The sequence below is a fragment of the Rosa chinensis genome, chromosome 5 (assembly GCF_002994745.2).
Source record: "Rosa chinensis cultivar Old Blush chromosome 5, RchiOBHm-V2, whole genome shotgun sequence".
NCBI lineage: Eukaryota > Viridiplantae > Streptophyta > Magnoliopsida > Rosales > Rosaceae > Rosa > Rosa chinensis.
Window position 1 is genome coordinate 82999410 of NC_037092.1, and position 18449 is coordinate 83017858.

The 18449-nt window shown below is 38.0% G+C and overlaps 3 protein-coding genes across 11 annotated transcripts; 1 reads left to right on the plus strand and 2 right to left on the minus strand.

Moving 5' to 3' along the window:
- Nucleotides 1-6187: 6187 nt before the first annotated feature.
- LOC112202515 (zinc finger A20 and AN1 domain-containing stress-associated protein 8) lies at nt 6188-8310 on the plus strand. Of its 2 annotated transcripts, none has more exons than XM_024343518.2 (3): nt 6188-6261; nt 6423-6501; nt 7332-8310. In XM_024343518.2, the coding sequence occupies exon 3, from the start codon at nt 7345-7347 to the stop codon at nt 7924-7926; it is 582 nt and encodes a 193-aa protein (XP_024199286.1). In that variant the 5' UTR covers nt 6188-6261; nt 6423-6501; nt 7332-7344; the 3' UTR covers nt 7927-8310. The 2 variants fall into 2 exon arrangements, with proteins under 2 accessions (XP_024199286.1, XP_024199287.1); XM_024343519.2 differs by lacking the exon at nt 6188-6261 and adding an exon at nt 7202-7235 and having other exon boundaries at nt 6449-6501.
- Nucleotides 8311-8932: 622 nt separating this feature from the next.
- Nucleotides 8933-11533, minus strand: LOC112202516 (protein slowmo homolog). 8 transcript variants are annotated; one of them, XM_040505732.1, is made up of 4 exons: nt 11373-11533; nt 10444-10507; nt 9892-9982; nt 8933-9674 (listed from the first exon to the last, which is right to left on the minus strand). In XM_040505732.1, exon 4 carries the CDS (start codon nt 9658-9660, stop codon nt 9103-9105), a length of 558 nt encoding a protein of 185 aa, XP_040361666.1. In that variant the 5' UTR covers nt 9661-9674; nt 9892-9982; nt 10444-10507; nt 11373-11533; the 3' UTR covers nt 8933-9102. The 8 variants fall into 8 exon arrangements, with proteins under 8 accessions (XP_040361666.1, XP_024199290.1, XP_040361668.1 ...); XM_024343522.2 differs by having other exon boundaries at nt 8933-9680; XM_040505734.1 differs by lacking the exon at nt 10444-10507.
- A 2690-nt stretch (nt 11534-14223) lies between these two features.
- LOC112202514 (AP2-like ethylene-responsive transcription factor PLT2) lies at nt 14224-17840 on the minus strand. The gene is made up of 10 exons (XM_024343517.2): nt 17684-17840; nt 17383-17587; nt 16786-17170; nt 16544-16626; nt 16389-16397; nt 16162-16250; nt 15982-16055; nt 15833-15883; nt 15665-15741; nt 14224-15346 (listed from the first exon to the last, which is right to left on the minus strand). The coding sequence occupies exons 2-10, from the start codon at nt 17528-17530 to the stop codon at nt 14592-14594; spliced, it is 1671 nt and encodes a 556-aa protein (XP_024199285.1). The 5' UTR covers nt 17531-17587; nt 17684-17840; the 3' UTR covers nt 14224-14591.
- Nucleotides 17841-18449: the final 609 nt, after the last annotated feature.

Below are 18449 nucleotides of genomic sequence, written 5' to 3' on the forward strand. Positions count from 1 at the left end.
AAAGATTTCAAAAAGTCTATCAAAGTTTCCTCTTCAAAAAAAAAAAAAAAAAGTCTATTAAAGTTATTCTCTCTACGCACGAAGAAGTTTGTCTTTCATCATCTCTCTTTCTTAATTTTTTGTCTTTTCTCTAATTTTTTATGATATCAACTTTTTTTGATACCCAACATGTTCATTGTAGTTGTTGAATGTGATTTTTTTTTTTTGTTTTTGTTTTTTTTTCAATTGTGATACTTCGAACCCTAATAGCAATAAAAATGATTTATGAAACCCTAAAACTCAAATATTGTGGTCTAACCCTAAGACCTTGAACCATACTAAATTTTATCTTATTAATTAATTATTCTCATTAATTTGAATTTATATTATGGTTCAAAAAAAGGTTGAACAATTGAATTTCAATTGATTGATTATAGATCAAGACATTGATCAATATTGCTACAATATATGTTAATCGGCGAAAACAAAATTGATGAGAATAATTAACCATAAACATCAAGTGATCTATATTGTATATTTATGTTGTTGGGAGATTAGGAATGAGAACAAACTCGCTAGACAGACTAACAATCATTTATTTGAGTCAATTTCTATTAGAAGATACTGGAGCATTGAAGAGACAACAAGTTATTATTTTGTTTTGTGTTTGGGCTGCATTTGTTTTTTTTTTTTTTTTTTATATTTTGTACATCCTAGGAAATCTGTAGAAGTCATTCATAATAAAGTATATAGATTTTCATGAATCAATAAAAGTCTGTTGCTAAAATCAATGGTTTTAAGAAATCCATAACAGTCTATCAACTTTTTAAAGAGTCTGTGGACTTTTCAAAAAGTCTGTCATTTAAAAAGAGTCTGCACAAATCCAAATACAATACACCCCCCTAAGACTCAAATTAGCTATTAAAACTTTGATATGATTTTTTATTATTTTTTATCACAATGGAAATAATATTGTGTGCGGGAATCATAAAAAAATAAAATGAAAACACCAAATGAACCTGATTTAATATGTGATTGAAGGCTGCAACTTCCTCAGACTTATTTTCTAACAGTAAACCCTGCGAGGAATTTATGAAAAAGAAAAAAAAGCCATCACGTAAATTAATTGAAACTAGAACCACAAGCCTAAGAACACAACAATACAAGTTTGCGGATGGGTGAATGACTATTACTGATATAATATAATACAAGGGAACTGAGAATCTGTAGAGACCTATTTTAGCAGTGAATTCCATCCACACATCAATTGCATATTACCTTAGCTTAATTTACTCTAGCCTCAACAAACCTCTTTAAGTACTTGTCTATCAACTTCTAGTTATCAGTATTGTAACAAATAGTGCAAATAGAAATGCAAATTTACAACCAAATTAAGAACAATAAACTAAAACAAAATCTATGACAATGAATATCTTGCTTCTTTGCAGTCAAACCACTACAGAGACTATTGTGTGAATCTTTCCTGCATGCCAAGTTTATCTCACAATTTTTTTGAGATAAACTTCACAGCCTCTGCACTTATCAAGGACAGAGATTACTTCCACCAGAATGTAAACAACAATCTTAAGAAATTTACGCCAATTCAAAGCTATAATATACCACATTCCACATGGTGTCTCTGAAGTCTAAACTCAATGGTGCACATGAAGAAGTAGATGATTGCAATACATTATATTTCCTGGAAATAGGGGCACATAACAGAGTGCATTGATTATAAGAGCTAGTTACCTTGATAATGAGGAGGCTATACAATCTGGAATATGCTCAGTAGATGGGGAGAAACAATATACTTGTTAGCGGTGTGTTTCTTCAAACCATATCTTGCAGGACCCCAAAATTTTTAAGGTTAACAACTCAATTTATTTATAAAACACACTGAATACATGATAATTGTAAATAAATAAACATTTCATAATTTGATGGTACAATTGAAAACTTTACAAAATGAAAGCTTGACAAGGTTTTAGTTTAACAACTTCATAACTGAAAGCTTAATATGGTTCATAGTACTAATGACATGAACACTTTAATGACTTTATGTTCTAATCAAATTCCAAAACACCTGCCAAGTCTTTAAGTTAAACAATAAGGTATTTCCTTAACTGCATTTTATTAGATTAAACTTAAATGGAGTTTCAAAGTAATACAACATCTTCCTAGAAGATACTTCTGAAGATTTCCAAGCAAGGACATAACATGGATTTCAATTACATCTAGATATTAAGAAGAGATTGAACCAGTGTGGATACCTAACAGGTGCTTGAGCCTCTTGCATTAGCCGCAATACTTGTGCAAAAAATAAATTGTAACGCACATACTTGTCATTGTGCCAGAAGCTGTATTGACACACACACACACACACACCAATGAATTGCTTTGTAGAGAATTAAACAAACTATGAAACTAACAATAAGTACTTGATGAAGACAATGGATTTCAGATTATGACAAGTACGTTGAGCATTAATCACTATCTTGTCAGCAGCTTTACAAATCTTATTGACTTTTGCCTCAGATAAACATTTAATTCCAGTCAAGTTCTGCCAAACAACAATCAAGGTAAGGAAATCCAACTTAAACATTTACAATTTCAAAAATTCAGAGGTGAAGTTGGCTTTACCTTCTTGGTGAAGTTGCCAGGTGTAGATCCCTGCGTCCTGAAGCTTCAACATCTCCAGCATTGATTTCCTGAGCAATCATTGCACATAAATCTCATCGCTCCATTAGAACTTCGATTTAGTCACTTTTGAAGCAATTTTCGCTTGAAATTTACTTCCAATTCCGACGAGAAGTCGAGAAAAAAAAAAGAAAATCCATCGGGAATTTGAAAATTAACTGAATTCAATTACCAGAGCAAAATGATCGAAATATAAACTCAACGTTTGAATGGAAATTGAATGGAACCGAACGTTTGTGAAGCTTACTCTTATCGATCGCTTCGAAGAGGTTATCTTCATCATCGATGTCTTCGCGTTCAACGAGCTGTAGTTGGTTTTCTCTATTCGGTTCTGAGGACCATCGCAGTACCGGCGTCGGGTTTCTAGATATCACCTCAGCCGTTGGCTGATCTTCCTACACCGCTGGCATCAGACTCCCAAAATCCAATTTGAAGAGGAGATTTGAGATAATGAGTCTCTGTGAGGACGTGGACAATCTCGGCGGTGCTTCCTCCATCGCCAGAAATGGGAAGCACTTGGGCAACGCGAGTGGTGAAATTCTTGAGCTCCTCCACCACGCTGTTGAAGGCGGTCTCGCTGAAGAAAACGAGGAAGGAAGGCTGGGCGGTGAGGAAAGGGTTGCAAGTGGAGGAGGAGCAGTAACAATGGTTAGGGTTTTGAGAGCGGAGGAGATTTTGAGAGAGAGAGAGTCTCTGAGAGGGAAGTTTGACCGGCCTTCTATCTCTTTCTTTTTCATTCGAGAAGGAAGTTCAATATTGGGGGGGGGGGGGGGGGGTTCATTCGCAGAATCACAGCATACAAACAGAGCCCACCTCTAATAAAAACAACATTGAGAGTTTAATGGCGCGCATACGACGCACGCTGTAAAATATGTAATTGAAATGTATCATTCACAACGTGCATTTATTATTCGTCGCAAATATTACTCTTTCACGGCGTGCATTTAATGCACGCCGTAAATTACGTGTAGTAAATGATCAGTTTTCCTGTAGTGATAAGCATAACATATAGGAAAGAAACGAATAATAACATTCATCACCACCAGAACAATCACTCATTCCAACATAAATTTAAAGCACACAAATTGAGTAAATGAAATCACCTGCTGGAAGCCAAACGTAACAGAAGATTAATTCAACAATTCACCTACAGCAACCACAAATCATCCAATCAGTTCACAACTTAATCAAGTTATTAAAATCGCAATCAGTCATTCAGTCTCAATCCAATGCAACTAAAACAATTCCAGAAAAGCTCAAATTCAAAAGGCACAAAGAAAAACAGTCAAGTTCACGCAGCTTCAACCTCGTGATTTTCGATTTCTGGTCACTGACATAGAGAACCGGACTGTCGCTGCCTTGGTGATACCCTGCCTTTCCGATGCTTACACCTACAAATCCAAAAGAATTGGTTTGATTGGTTGGAGTTAGGGTTTTGAGATTAATGGAAAGAGGGCTTACGACACCGACGAGCTCACATCGCTACGCTTCTCGCCACCGTCATCAACAAGAAGCACCACGGTCCTTGTGTCGGCATTGGACTTTTGAATATATGCTTGGGCTTTTAGCAGATCGACCAGAATCATCACCGGTCCTTGGAGATTTTGAGAGAGAGAGAGGAGGACTGAGATTTAGGTCTGAGTCTTTCTATCTCTCCTTGTTCCCTCAATTTTTAGCCAAATGTTTCGGGGCAGGTTAAATACGCCTTAAACAACGAACAAATTATATCGTTTATGGCCTGCATGTTGTGCACGCTGTAAAAAAAAGTAACAAAAGAGTATGATTTATGGCGTGTGTTTCATTGTACGTCGTGAATGACCATCAATTACGACATGCAGATAATGCACGCGTAAATAATGTGTCGTGAAAGATCACTTTTCCTGTAGTGTAGATATTTGGTTTTATCACTTCGATTCTCGGTATTAAATAGATTGCTCTAAATATCATTGTTTCTCTTATATTGAACTTTGGTGATCGAGAGTTAAGGGTTGTGACCCTTCAGTATATTAGTTGGAGTTGGGTTATTATTATTGGGAGCAGGTAGGCTCAAACAGATTTGGGGATGGATTGTGTTACTAGAATTGTGGAGTTTGTTATGCAGGTTTAGGTAGTTCACATTTAGAAAAAGTTCTGCCAAATTTTCAGTTGGATTTCACCTAAAGTGGATCTAGCAGGGTCAGTTTAGATTTCAAAGTGAAATCCAGGGAGAGTCATGCCAACGCTTACTCAAGATATAAATTTGTTTTCATATCATGCCAAATATGAAAATGTTTTTTGTCTTCCAGGATCCTACAAAATCACATTCATCTTATAAACAACACTCATAAGGCTATCTCCAGTAAGGGAGGGCTATATTGAGGCCAGGGCTATAATTTAGCCCTCAAAAATATTATTCTTTATTCATGAACAAGTGAACCATCTCCAGTAAGGGAGGGCTAAATTTTAGCCCTATCAAGTATTTTATGATTTTACATTATGTTTTTTAATTTTTATGATTTTATTTTATTTTAATAATAGTTTAATTTAGACTAAAATTAATTTAGACTAATGTTTTAATAACATTTTCTGATAAGTTTTTTAAGTGCCACGTGCCACTTCATTGTCATGTCATAATGCTCGGGTCTTAGTTTGTTTTATTTTTTTTATTAATGGGTGACTTGTTTTTATTTGCTTTAACTTTTATTGTGTGGCTTTTTTGTTTCAATTGTAATGAATAAAAATGTACTTTAATTCTACTTTACTTTCACCATTTATTTCATAAATAAAATATTACATAAACTTCATTAACATGATATAAAATGAATAAATTAAAAAAAATGCACTTGAAAGCAATTAAAAAAAATGCACTTGAAATGCAATTAAAAATTTTCATAAATAAATTACTTTCACCATTATAATTATAACATGATACAAAAAAAACAATTATGAAGCCAACGGCTAGTTGTGAATATGTATAATTATACTCATTAATTGTGAGCCATTGGATTTAATTGGTTGCATAATTATGAGCCATTGGATTTAAGTATTGCATGAAGAAGAGGAAGATTTGGCTGATTTTCCGTGGATCCCACCAAGGGCTAAAGGGCCAACCATAGGGCTAAATGTAGCTCTCTCCACCCACCTCTCCACCTCTAGCCCTTTGGACCTTCCCTTGTAAGAGTTCATTTTTTAGCAAAAATGGCCAAAGATTACCTATAGCTCTCCTTATTGGAGATGGCCTAATTTCCAAGGTACCTTCACCTCTTTTCACTCTTCCTAGAAAATCTTCAAGTGTTTAGATTAGTACCGTTAAGTAGTTAGTTAACCAAAGACTAATCTCAAGATTAGCATTGTGATTAACCCACCAACACACCTACCTTCACCGAAACCCTCTCCCCAAAAACTTCGTAAAACCGTTATTAACACCTCAAAGAAGGGACAAAACAGGAAATTGGCGGTAAGACTAACAGCCAATCCCCAACCGCCACGTCGGCCCCCGATGGGGAAACGGTCCTTATTAAATTTCCAAGAGAGGAGCGTCGCGCAGATAGAAAAACAGAGAAGCACGTCTCTCCTCTTGACGATCTCAAAAAATCTGCTGCTAGGGTTAGGGTTTTTCAATTTTTTTCCCCCAATTTTTTTTTTTTTTTTGATTTGTTCAAATTTCGCGTCTTTTGGTTTCGGATTTTGTTGGGTCTGTTCTTAATTGCTCGATTACTGAATATTTGGTTTCTGTTTTGGGCTGTTTGGTTGCTTTTGGTGAACAGGGGGCCCTCTTGTCCGATGCGATTCTGAGCTCGGGGGATCGGTTTCGGAGGTTTCATTTCAAGAATCTTGATTTACAGGGTGAGGTTTATGTTTATCTGGTTTTACTTTTATAGCTGATTAAAGTTTGCGTTTTTGTTAATTGGAGCTGGTTTGGGGGTTCTTGGGTTGTGGAAATTCATAATTTTGGGGGTTTAATATGGATGACTTGTTTGGCTTTTTTCGCTTTTCGTTAACGTTTGAAAGTCAATGTCAGTATACAGTAGTCTTTGAAATTGTATTAATCTCTATTTGGCTAGAAATTTCAGGTTCTGTATTTGAATTCGGGCACTGATAACAGATTTTAGAATGAAGTTTTCCGAGTGTTCTTGTATTTGATTGTTGTTAGTTGGTAGGTGTTTATGTAGCTTAAGTATAACAGTTGACACCCTTTAGTTTGAAGGTCCTCTATAGCACCCTTAGTTTTCAAATAGCATAGTTCTGTTTACATAGCTTATTGGATGTGTACGTGTCGGGATGGATTACTGTAATTATCCATATTTAAGTACTTGAACACCTTTGAATGTTATCATGACGACTTACAGATAGCAATTTTTTTTCTTTTTTTTCTTCTATAGCTTATTGGATTACTGTAATTGTTCTCTGCATATTTGAACACCTTTGAACATTGTTGGCAGTGGTCTGTGTTATGATGTTTTGTGTATATAGGAGTATGTGCATATGTCCTTATGCGTTACTGGAACTAACCATGGTTGAATATGTGAACCCCTTGGAGTGTCAGCATATAAGAACTTAGCTATTTCTTTATCTGGGTGGTAAGTTACTGGGCATAATTAGATATACGGTGCTACTTTTCTTTGGTTTTTGGAGGATTTATAAGAAATTTAACAACTATTACCTGTTATTTACAGGAGAGTTGAAAAAATGGACCACGAGGACACTGGATGTCAAGCTGCCCCTGAAGGTCCTATATTGTGTGTAAACAATTGTGGGTTCTTTGGAAGTGCAGCTACTATGAATATGTGTTCCAAGTGCCATAAGGATTTGATGATGAAACAGGAGCAGGCTAAGCTTGCTGCATCATCAATTGGAAGTATTGTCAATGGAACCTCAAGCAGCCACGGGAAGGAACCTGTTGCTGCTAATCCAGTGGACCCAAAAACTATCTCTTTGAACTCGACCATTACATTTAGGTCAGAGTACGACTCTCCTTCCCCCTTTACTTTTGGGTCATCGGAGACTGCTGTGGCAAAGCCTGGCCCAGAATCATTTACTTTTGGGTCTGGGCAAAATGGTGAGCCGAAGCCAGAGGGCCCAAAGCGCTGCACTACCTGCAACAAGCGGGTGGGTTTAACAGGATTCAATTGTCGCTGTGGTGACCTTTTCTGTGCAGTACATCGTTATTCAGACAAACATGACTGCCCCTATGATTATCGTACTGCTGGTCGTGATGCCATTGCTAAAGCCAATCCTGTTGTCAAAGCTGAGAAGCTTGATAAAATATAAAATTGATCTAGTGGAAAAGTTTCATTCTGAAATTGATGCTTGTTTTCATCCAGGAGATGGCTTCGCAGTCTGCTGCGATACCTTATCATGTGCTCTTGTTATGTTATATCTATTGGGAGGCATGGCAGTTAGGACTTTGAAGAACTCTGTATTTGTTATGATTGGGAGAACTTAATGTGTTGCTCCAGTGTTTCAAGTTGTAGTCTATGTTGGTTTGGTGGTCATGGTTAATGGGTCATAATGTATGTGTCTGTGATGTTAATATGGCATTTCTTTCTTTCTTCTTGTATTTACTTTACGGTTGCAATTCCGAGATGTGGACAACAATGGCTGGTATTGTATATTATCTGTTTTCATCATATTCTATATTCTTAGGAGCTCTCAGTACGATTGTAGTTCTATTTGGAGTTATTTAAACTTTGATTTCAACAAAAATAAAAGGTTCAGTCAGTCTGTTCTGGCACCATTGAAATTTAAGCATGGCTTATTTCATTACTATGATACCAGCGTCTTCCACGGGATGTGATCTTTTGTGGTCTCTTTGAAAGAACAAGAATCAGAAATTGGTGTCTATGGATTGCTAAGCCTCGTAGACCCAAGTGGTCAATACTGATCCCCAGTGTTTTGAAGCTTGATGCTTTGCCAGGGCTTTTGATTCTCCCGTAAGTGGTGAGTTGCGAGATGATGAGGGAATGTTCTCGCTGGTTTTTGCGAAGCCTGCCACATAAGTTTCTTCCTCTATGCATGCGGAGAATACTGGCTATCTGGAAGAGCTTGGAATATAATTGCCCTTCTATTCTCAGAACGTACAAGAAGTCGACCATTGATAGTGATTCTAAACATTACAATCGTTATTCTCATAAGTGAAAAACATACCAGAAATCTTGTTAGTTTTTGCAGTTTTTCTTTTGTCTGTGTTTTATCTGGCAGAGAGATGGCCAAAATTGCAAACCCATTCAATCCAATATAACCGACCAAATCAGATATACTCGTATGGATAGCAAAATAAAAAATAAAGGCAGTGGAAAGCTACATTTTGTTATATCAAAACTTCAACCAAGTGATTCAAGGTTAATAATCGTCCACGGTTCTACTACATAATGAACTTCATTTATTGTTTCTACTTTGAAACAACTCACAACTCCTACAATCTAGTACTACAAAAGTCCAGTCTGATCAGGCAGATATCCCCCTCGATTCTGCTTCAAGATACTTGCATATTCTCTCCATAACCTCCCTACCCTTGGCACTGTTCTGCACAAACTTCTCAGCACACTTCTGCTCAACCTTTTCTGCCATTGATGCCAATGCTGATAACGGCTTGATCCGAATACTAGTCTCTTGTCGGCAGATTGTCCACCCTTTAGGATTGTCTGGGTGAGGATCATATCTGATCTTCTCCTCCACTTCAATGAACTTTTCCAGACTGATATTGTGGGTGCTGAGTTGCATTGATCGTGCTTTTGCATCCACAACTGTTGATTCAACACAATGACAGACATCCTGTCGAATAATTCTGCGAATAAACCATGGTCCTGGGGCATTGACAGTGATAGCACGCGTGGTGTAAAGCTTTCCAGAACTAGTATCCAGCTTGTGGTTGAGAGTGTCAACTTCAAGGATATGAGACAATGTGCGTTTATTTTCAGGGTCAGCAAATTTTTTCCAAGATGCAGATGTCACCCGTTCCCATGGGTGCTTGTATGTGTACTCCTGGGCATAAGCTTTCACCATCACCTTGTTTGTTACTGTAGCTGACAAGAGAATTTTACATCAGTTCACAGAGAAAGATTAATTTCTTTGGAATAATAACACATAGTTAAAAAGGTTCAGTCAGGAAAGAAACACGACAAACCCGAAGCATAAGGTAGCCAATTTCTATACTTTTCATTGTTTTTACCCAACAGAAACTTCTTGAAAGGAAAACAGAAAAGAATGTTAACATAACTAATAGCCACAAGTCACCTTATCATATTGCGCACAAGACTGCAGTGAGTTTGACTGTTCACAAATCCAGAATAGTTTAGGAGGAGAACTAATACCCAACATCGCTACTCTAAACACAACCAAAACAGAGAATCTATCATTTCATATGGATATCTAAATAACACGCCAAGCATCCATTATACACCACCAATTGAAAGTAGGTAGGAACTCTTTGTGACAATCATGTAGTCATCCAGTTTCCCTATATATTATCTGTGGGGTGGGGGTTTTTTCACTGTTCCACTTATTCACCAAATTGGTTCATAGTAAGTGTATGGAATACCCAATAAATAGTAGTTACCAACTAAAATAACTGCAACTAATAGGTAGTTCATGTTCAGTCATTAATTGTGATAGAATGACAATAATATGACTTCAGAAGACTTTTGTATATGTCCAAATGTCAAATGTCACACCATTTGGGATCCACAATACAGGAATCTTAAATTTTACATATACACCAAACAGGTCATAATCTGTGTACAAAGTGTAAATTAAAATGGCAAACTGCAACTAAAATAAGAACAGTACCAATTGGTAGTTCGCTCAATCATATTCGGTGACAGAAGAACAACAATCTGACTTCAGGAAACTTCTGTAGATATTGAAAAGATCATAGATAGGATTCAGATCACCAAAAAGTTCTATTTAGTGTTTCAGTGCCGGATACACTATTAAAATTAGTAATCCAGACAATACTAGAAACCGTAAAACGAGAATAAGAGGAGCTTCGACATCTAAAGGGACACGAGATGAAAAGAGGAGCTTTGATTTCCATAGGAGCTCCTGTCTTCTCGCTTAAGGTAATCGAGTGATGTTACATTATTAGCACAGATGCTGACCAATGCAGCCAACTATAAAAACGTAAGAACGGCAAGAAGATTTTCTGTATTGCTCTTCTCCTCTTGACCTTAAACTAGTATTACAGCTACTAATTTGGATTTGGAGACAACTATTACAATACATAATTCTCCATATATTAAGCACATCTTCAGCTGTTAAATGGCGAATGATTTAACAGGTTTTTTTCGATATGTGAAACACTTCTTCACAGCAGAAACCATATCTAGCCATTTATCCTAACGAACTCTTAATCAACAGTGAAATATGCAAACTTCAAAACCCAAAATGGGTCCTAGAAAATCCTAATCTCAGATGAAACAACATTCAGCTCAAGCACATTTGAAATCCTACAGGTTTCTTCTTTATTTAAACAATAATTCAGTCTCATAAGCTCCCACCACATCCAAACCCAATCAATCTTCCAAGTACAGATATAATTGTAAACCCAGAAACAAAAGAAAAAAGACACCACCAATTCTTGAAAAAGTTCCAATCTTGCATCCAAATCAATTCAATCAAAATCACAGAGATAAAAAAATAAATAAAAAAGTAAAGGAAAAGAGAACCGAGATGGAAAAAGGAGCTAAAAACATGGATTGAAAGGTATCAGAGCTTACCTCAATAGAGAATTAATGAAAGCCTACAGATCTGGGGCGACGGAGAGAAAGAGGGCAGTGAGTTTATGGAGCAAATAGAGCGCTTTTCTTGTGCTTCAATGGTTTTTTGGACCTGTACTAAAACTGACCGCCCTTTATATATTTCTTGGGGAAGAGGTGATTGTATTGGGTACAATCCTAGTACTGTGACATCTGGCATCTGATGGGGGACTTTTAAGTCATTAGACCAATAAGGCCTCATCCAATGGAAGTATGGAACCTGTTAAGAGTGTTGCTTGAGGCCCAAATCTACTATAGCATTTGATAACATGTTTTCATCATAGATTTTCATTAAAAAAAAAAAAGAAGTTTTTATCACCACAAACATCAAAATAAATAAAAATAAGTTTTTCTTTGAAGACAAAAAAACAACTAAATTGATAATAAACTGATCATGTGTCGAATAAATGGACGGATTGTTACCCGCATGGTCCTTATAGCGTACCCAAAACTGCATTCATACCTGAAATGGAGCGCAACATCAATTGTTGACAACAGAGAAACAACGTAAAGACCAGATCATAGAAGAGATGTCGTGCTCGTGCATGATGTGAACTTGTGCCTCACATGCTCCATGGCTTATCTTTGGCTTGATTTATGCAAGCGGCTACGTACCCACCACTTCAACAGCTGAAGTGTACATCAAGATGAGTGGAATGTCACTAATTTGAACTGAAAGCTGAGTTTCCGCATCACAATATATAACTAGGTTTTTATCATTTCAAGGACCACCCTAAAAAAGATCTATCTCTCTTTCGAATTAGAGATAACCTCACAAGTCTCAACACTTCATATCTGTGAAGGGTTGCGAGGAACCTTCTCGTGAATGCATATCACAACATATACGTCCTGCCGCAAGAGCGGCACAATTAGAGTAATGAAAATTGACAATTCCGTAGTCAAAATGATCGAGCAAGACACGAAACAAGGTGTACAAACATCTTTTCATCAACTCATTCTCTTTAGAATGAGGTGCACAAACATCTTTTCATCAGCGAGGTGCTAATCAAGTCCTCGAAACCCTAGCTCTATAACCCCTATAAGAGGTATACGATACAACTTGATGGCATTAGAAGACGTTTTTTTTTTTTTTTGTGAAAAGGATCCTTTATTGAATGAAACAAAATTACATAACACGGGAATGACCGGTGGTGGACAAGAATTCCCCACTCTCCTCCCTAAAACCTAAACCAGTTACGGGTCCGTCACCATAAATGACTTCCATGAGCCGAAAGGGCCCAACCCCTAACCACCTATACCGCCCAACGACTCGGGCTACCGAGAATTCCGAGAATATCGGTACCACCTCATAGACAACCGCTAAAACAACCAACGTCCTCTTCCACACCGTGTCCCAAAGATACCAGACCACGTGCAAGGATCGCTCGTCAGCACATCGACCATAAGATAACACCAATAATAAACCACTTCGTCCCCAGAAATGACACCACATCCATGGCACCTCCATTTTACCCAACCCTAGCTCAAAAGAGTAGGGACATGCTAATGAACAAGAAAACCTAACCAAAACACTAACTAAAAACACAACTTTAAACAAAATGAAAAAACAACCGCCATACTCCTCTTCCTTCTCCCCAGGAGGCTCGCCGGCAGACGCCCACCACAAGGAAAACCTTTCGAGCTCACCTTGCCAAAGAAACCCAAACCACGAGGCAAGCCACGTCAAAACTCCTAAGTGTTTTCGGCTAGATCCAGGGGTAAACCTAGATTTCCACCAACCCAAACCACCGAGAAGCAGATCGGAGATCATAGAACCTTGCCACCTCAGAGTGATAGCACTCCAATAGTCTGTGTCCTTCAGCTGAAGAGCCTGAAACCACCACTGCAAACTCCGCCGAACGTCCCAACGCAGAGAAGTACCCAGCGCCATACAATCCACGGCATACCGCCGCCGCGATCTGGCCACTGGCCACTTGCTCCACACCTGCGTCGCCGTCGATCGCCCAATACCCATCATCCACGCTAGCGCTGCTGCCTGAGAAGAGTGAAGGATTGTCCACGCCCCAATCCGTCTGATAGAACGCAAGACTGGGAGGGCAGAGACCTTAAGAACCCATCCGGCAACACCCGCCGCTCGTCGATGAGGCAGTGAACCACTATCGACGCGGGGGAGCCGCCGGACAGGATGCGACTTTTCCTTTGCGATTTCCAACCCTAAGGCTCTGCTGTTTTCTCAAAGCTTTTTGGGTCGATTATCTAGATGTAGCTTACCACTTTACGACACTTATTTGAGTTTGGCATTAGAAGACGTTAATAGTATATAGCACTGCATAAAAATTGATATAATTTGTGAACTGTGACATGTTAGTTTCTGGAAAAACCAAACCGTGGTCCGTGGATGTCACAGGTTGGTATAATAAGATGGGTGGAGTGAGATCGTGTGGAACTTTTTATTATTTTTTTATGAATTTTTGGTTTTTTTTTTTTTTTTTGAAAGGATGAATTTTTGGTTAAGAAGCTAAGCTAAGAAGTAATTTTGCAACCTGATTTTACAGGATTATTTGACCGAATGAAGTTGTATTATTTAATTTTCCAAAAAATAATTAAAAATTGTATTATTTAATTGAAATTTATTTTACTTCACGGCACTGTGTGATTTTAAAGACCTCGTTTTTCTAAAAGATGAGTATGACTTAAAAGATGCATAATTTTAGATCAAGAATCTGCACTCCCAAATATAGGATTAACTATTAAGTACTGATAATATTTAACCGAACCTTTCTTTCTTTAATGCATTAATATAAACGATACAAATATTGGTACAAATATAAACGATACTGGCACTGTCAAGTTGCTAGAAGAGTAATAATAAGTTCATACAGTAAGATAAGACGAATTACATTAGCCGCTGTGCAATTGGGTCTTCTGCACACAAAATTTGGGGTGCCACTTTCACCCACAACTGGATTTATGGTCAGTTTTTCACCGAAAATTAAGATCAACAAAAGAACAACAGAATATTAATTGTAGCAAAATTAAAGGGATTCTGGCTCCATAGAGTAGGCTTTTAAAGTGATTAGCTCATGTTACTTGGAAAGCATAAAAAAAAAAATTGAAAAAAAAGGGATAGTAAATTGCTCCTAAACCATACTTGATACTCCACGAGTCCCCCATCACCAAAATTACTAAATCGCCCGAGCAATCTCTCTATGTCAGTCTTCAGTCATTCCACATTGTGAAAACACCGGGATTTGATCCCTGAACGGAGCCGCCGGACCAGCTGCCATACCCTCCAGATGGCATGTCGTAATCAACCTTAACAAGGGCAAGTTCTTCGGCCGATCCGACCCCATTTGTGGTCGTTGAATTGGAAGCCATCCCGAGTCCATTATGCCCTAAATACCCTCCAGCACTATTATCCATGACAGTAGTAGATGCAGTCCCCATGTCCATCAGGCCTTGAAGCAAAGCAGGATGAGTACTCTGCAAGTAGGTGTTGTAATACTGATGAGGGCTTTGGCTTTGCTGGTGAATGTTATAAGAATTACTAGATTGCTGTTGCAACTGAATCTGGGTTTGGATGTAGTTTTGGTAAGCAGAGGGATCATGGTGGGTGTACTGAGATATGTCATGGTTTTGTAGAGAAAGTAGAGTCTGATCATATGCTGACTGTGGTTGCTGCTGCATCAAAGAGTATGCCTGTAAATTACGAGCAGCTGAGCTCGCTGATGAGCTGCTTCCAGCTGCATATTGGAAGGTGGAGCCCAGAGCTATCATTTCTTCACGTTTTCTAGATGTTTCCAAAGCTTGAGCCTCTTTCAGCCGCTTTGCAGCGCCGCCCCCGATGGGGAGAGTGTTGCTCTCAAGAATGCTCTTCACGTCGTATCGACTCATGTCGAAGTTGGTGACGGCGTTCAGGCCTCGGAACTTTATCGCTGCTATGTCATAAGCTTCAGCTGCCTCTTCCTCAGTACCTATTAAATATTCATAATATATAAAAATGATGCTGAATGTACTACAGTAGCATATCCAACTTATCATACTCCCATGACGTAGTTTTTCTTAAAAACAAATATCCGAGACATTAATATTGCTAGTCATCGAATTTGTTTACTAATTATGTGTCATAATAATCTCATTTTTCCTTTTGGATTAAAGTATGGTAATCTTGTTTTTGCAGTACAGGCTGTCATTGATTAAATTTTATGTTCTACATTAAGTGGATGGGATCAATGTGCATGCATTGCATTATATGGTGCACTTTAAGTAATCAAAGTTTAATTACTACTTACTGAAAGTTCCCAGGTAAAGGTCTTTGTTTCCGGCAACCCTGCCTATCCTTGCCTGCCATCGGCCGTGCTGATGATGCCTGGAGAACAAAGATTTTGATCTTTACACTGAGACAGAAATAAAAATGAAATAGACAGACAAGCAGACAAAACAAGCCTAATTTAGGACACCTTGTAACTCCACGATACATGGATGCTCCTCTTGAAAAGCCACTACTTTTCCTGGAAATTTGATATGTAGTGAAAAGAAGAGTTAAAAACATTAATTATTAACTGCCAATAACGTTTACTTGATGGGAACTATCCTATCTCTTACATACCTTCTAATGGAGGCCACAAATTCCTGTCTTGTACAGTTCTTCATCTCCTCCACCTCCTTCTCGTAGTTACTAATCTGCAATAAGTAGAAGACTAGATCAAAATCCATGATTTTCGATCTATTTGTTCTTTTTGTTCACATTTGCATTTGTTTATTGGTTTTGCAACATATATGAACCTACTGGAAAATTCGTAGTGGTGGATGTTCCCCAGTACTTTAGTGCAGCCAAGTCATATGCCCTAGCAGCTTTCTCTTCCTTGTCATACCCACCTTTACAAAACAAAAGATTGAAGATACCAAAAAGGGGAAGAAGAATTGCTTTAGAAACAAAAAAACATTCATAGGTGCTAAACTATTTTTAGCATGAAAAAGAAAAATGTAACTGGCTAGCTAGAGATTGGTTCTCACCCAAGTAGACTGCAAGAGTTCCGGTACGGAATGAAGATCATGGCATTCCAATGATGGTGAAAAAAATTAATAGTCAGTGACATTCCGATGGTATTAATTATAACGGGAAGAAAGTAGGTATAAACAAGAAATCCTAGCTAGTAGAAGAGGCGTACCTTGCCGGCCCTTCCTTGATTGGCCCTCCCTTCTACAACTATTATCCCATAGATGAGCTTCATATCTGCCGGTCCATCTATGCCTGCAATATTTGAACCAGCGCCAGAAACATAAGTAGAAGATCCGGATTCTCAATATATGAAAATTAAGATGACACTTGCACACTAAATATGAAATTAATCAGTCAAAAGTTCAAAGCAAAGTGAAACTAGCTAGCTAGTACGTGTGAACACTAGCTCACCTTGTTACACCACGATAAATAGAGGTCCTTTGTCCAAATGTGTCCAGAGCCCTTCTTGGGGGAGCTTCAACAGTAGTAGTACTAGTATTATCGGCACTGGTTTCACATGTCGAAGAACCTTTGCCACTGCCCATGGAAAGAGTCAAAGATTGCAGGCTATTGGAGTTTTCCTGGAAATCGTAGTTGCTGGATGTACCAACTACAGAGTTTTGCACTGGGACTATAGCATTATTGATGTTCGGAAAAATGTAATCGGTGACGGACTCATTAGCATTAATCTCATTGTAGGCCACAAGATCTGACTGGTTGTCAGATTTGCCCACACCGAGAAAATCAGCTACCTTCGGAACTTCGCTGCTCCCTTGGGTATTAATCATATTCCACTCTGTAAATTAACAAAGTGAATGCGAATCATGAGTCACCGACCAAGATAGAGACCAAAAAATTATTGCACTGTTGTATGTATATAATTACTCTTTCAGTAACCTGGTGACCAACTTAATGAAAGAGATAGAGTTGTTTACAGCAGTTGTAAATACAAGATCAGATAAAAGAAAAAGAGATGAAAATCAAAAAAGAAAATGAATAAGTACTTACCGTGGTTTTGGAAAGGATTATCCATACTGTCACTGACTAACCCTAGCGAGAATTGATGAGAGTGAGATGGGTGAAGTTGTGATGGTAAAGAAGAATTAGCAGGAGAAAGAGGAAATGAGAGCCAGTTGTTTGAATTCATGGAGCCCATTTTCTTTGATTTTTATCTCTTGAATGCTATACTCTTCTCCAAAGAATCAAAAGCCGCCTGCTCATATATAGAAACTAGAAATTAGTGCTCATGGACAAAACAAAAGCACATCTCACAAGGGAAGAGGAGTAACAGTTATATATAGGTACTTACCCAGGTGAGTAGCTATCTAGGGTTTGAAACAGTGAGAGCCAACTCTATCTCTTCTGTCTATTCTCTCTAGAATTTCATTTCTGCTGATAAGAGAATGTTGAGTTTGGGAACATGTATGAGAGAAAAAGAGGGGAAGAAGAAGAGGAGGAGAGGCAGCTGGAAAGAGAAAATTTAGAGAAAGATCCAGGGTACTTATATATAAATCTGAGTAGTAATAGGGTTTAGTATAAAAGCAGTAGCTAGCTTAGCTAGTAGTAAGTCTTTAGTCCAACCCTATATACATGTGTGTCAAACATAGGCAGCAAACAAATAAATTAATGATCTAGCTGTTGTTCGTCACCCCTTTTGCAGAGGTCATTTAACATTTTAGGATGGTCTGACTCTGACCCTCTTCACCACATTCCAACACTTCTGAAGCAAGTAATACCACAACAAATATATAAAAACAAAGAAAATTATAAGGACACGAGTGTCATACTAAACTACAAGATGAGTTGCTCTCAGTCTTTGCATAGATTGAGACAAACCCACAATTCCAACTGGGAAAAGTCCAAGCTACCCAACCCTCGCTCTCTAAGACTCTTTTCTCTCTCTACCCACTAGGGTTTATTGGAACTCTCTCTACCTCGTTTAGTGCAGCAAATGACTCCTGAAAGCCCAGCATTCCCACACTCTGCAAATCATCTCCCACTCTCAAAATCGACACTTCACGTAAAGTTAAACTATGCCAACCTCTCTCTCTCTCTCTCTCTCTCTCTCTCTCTCC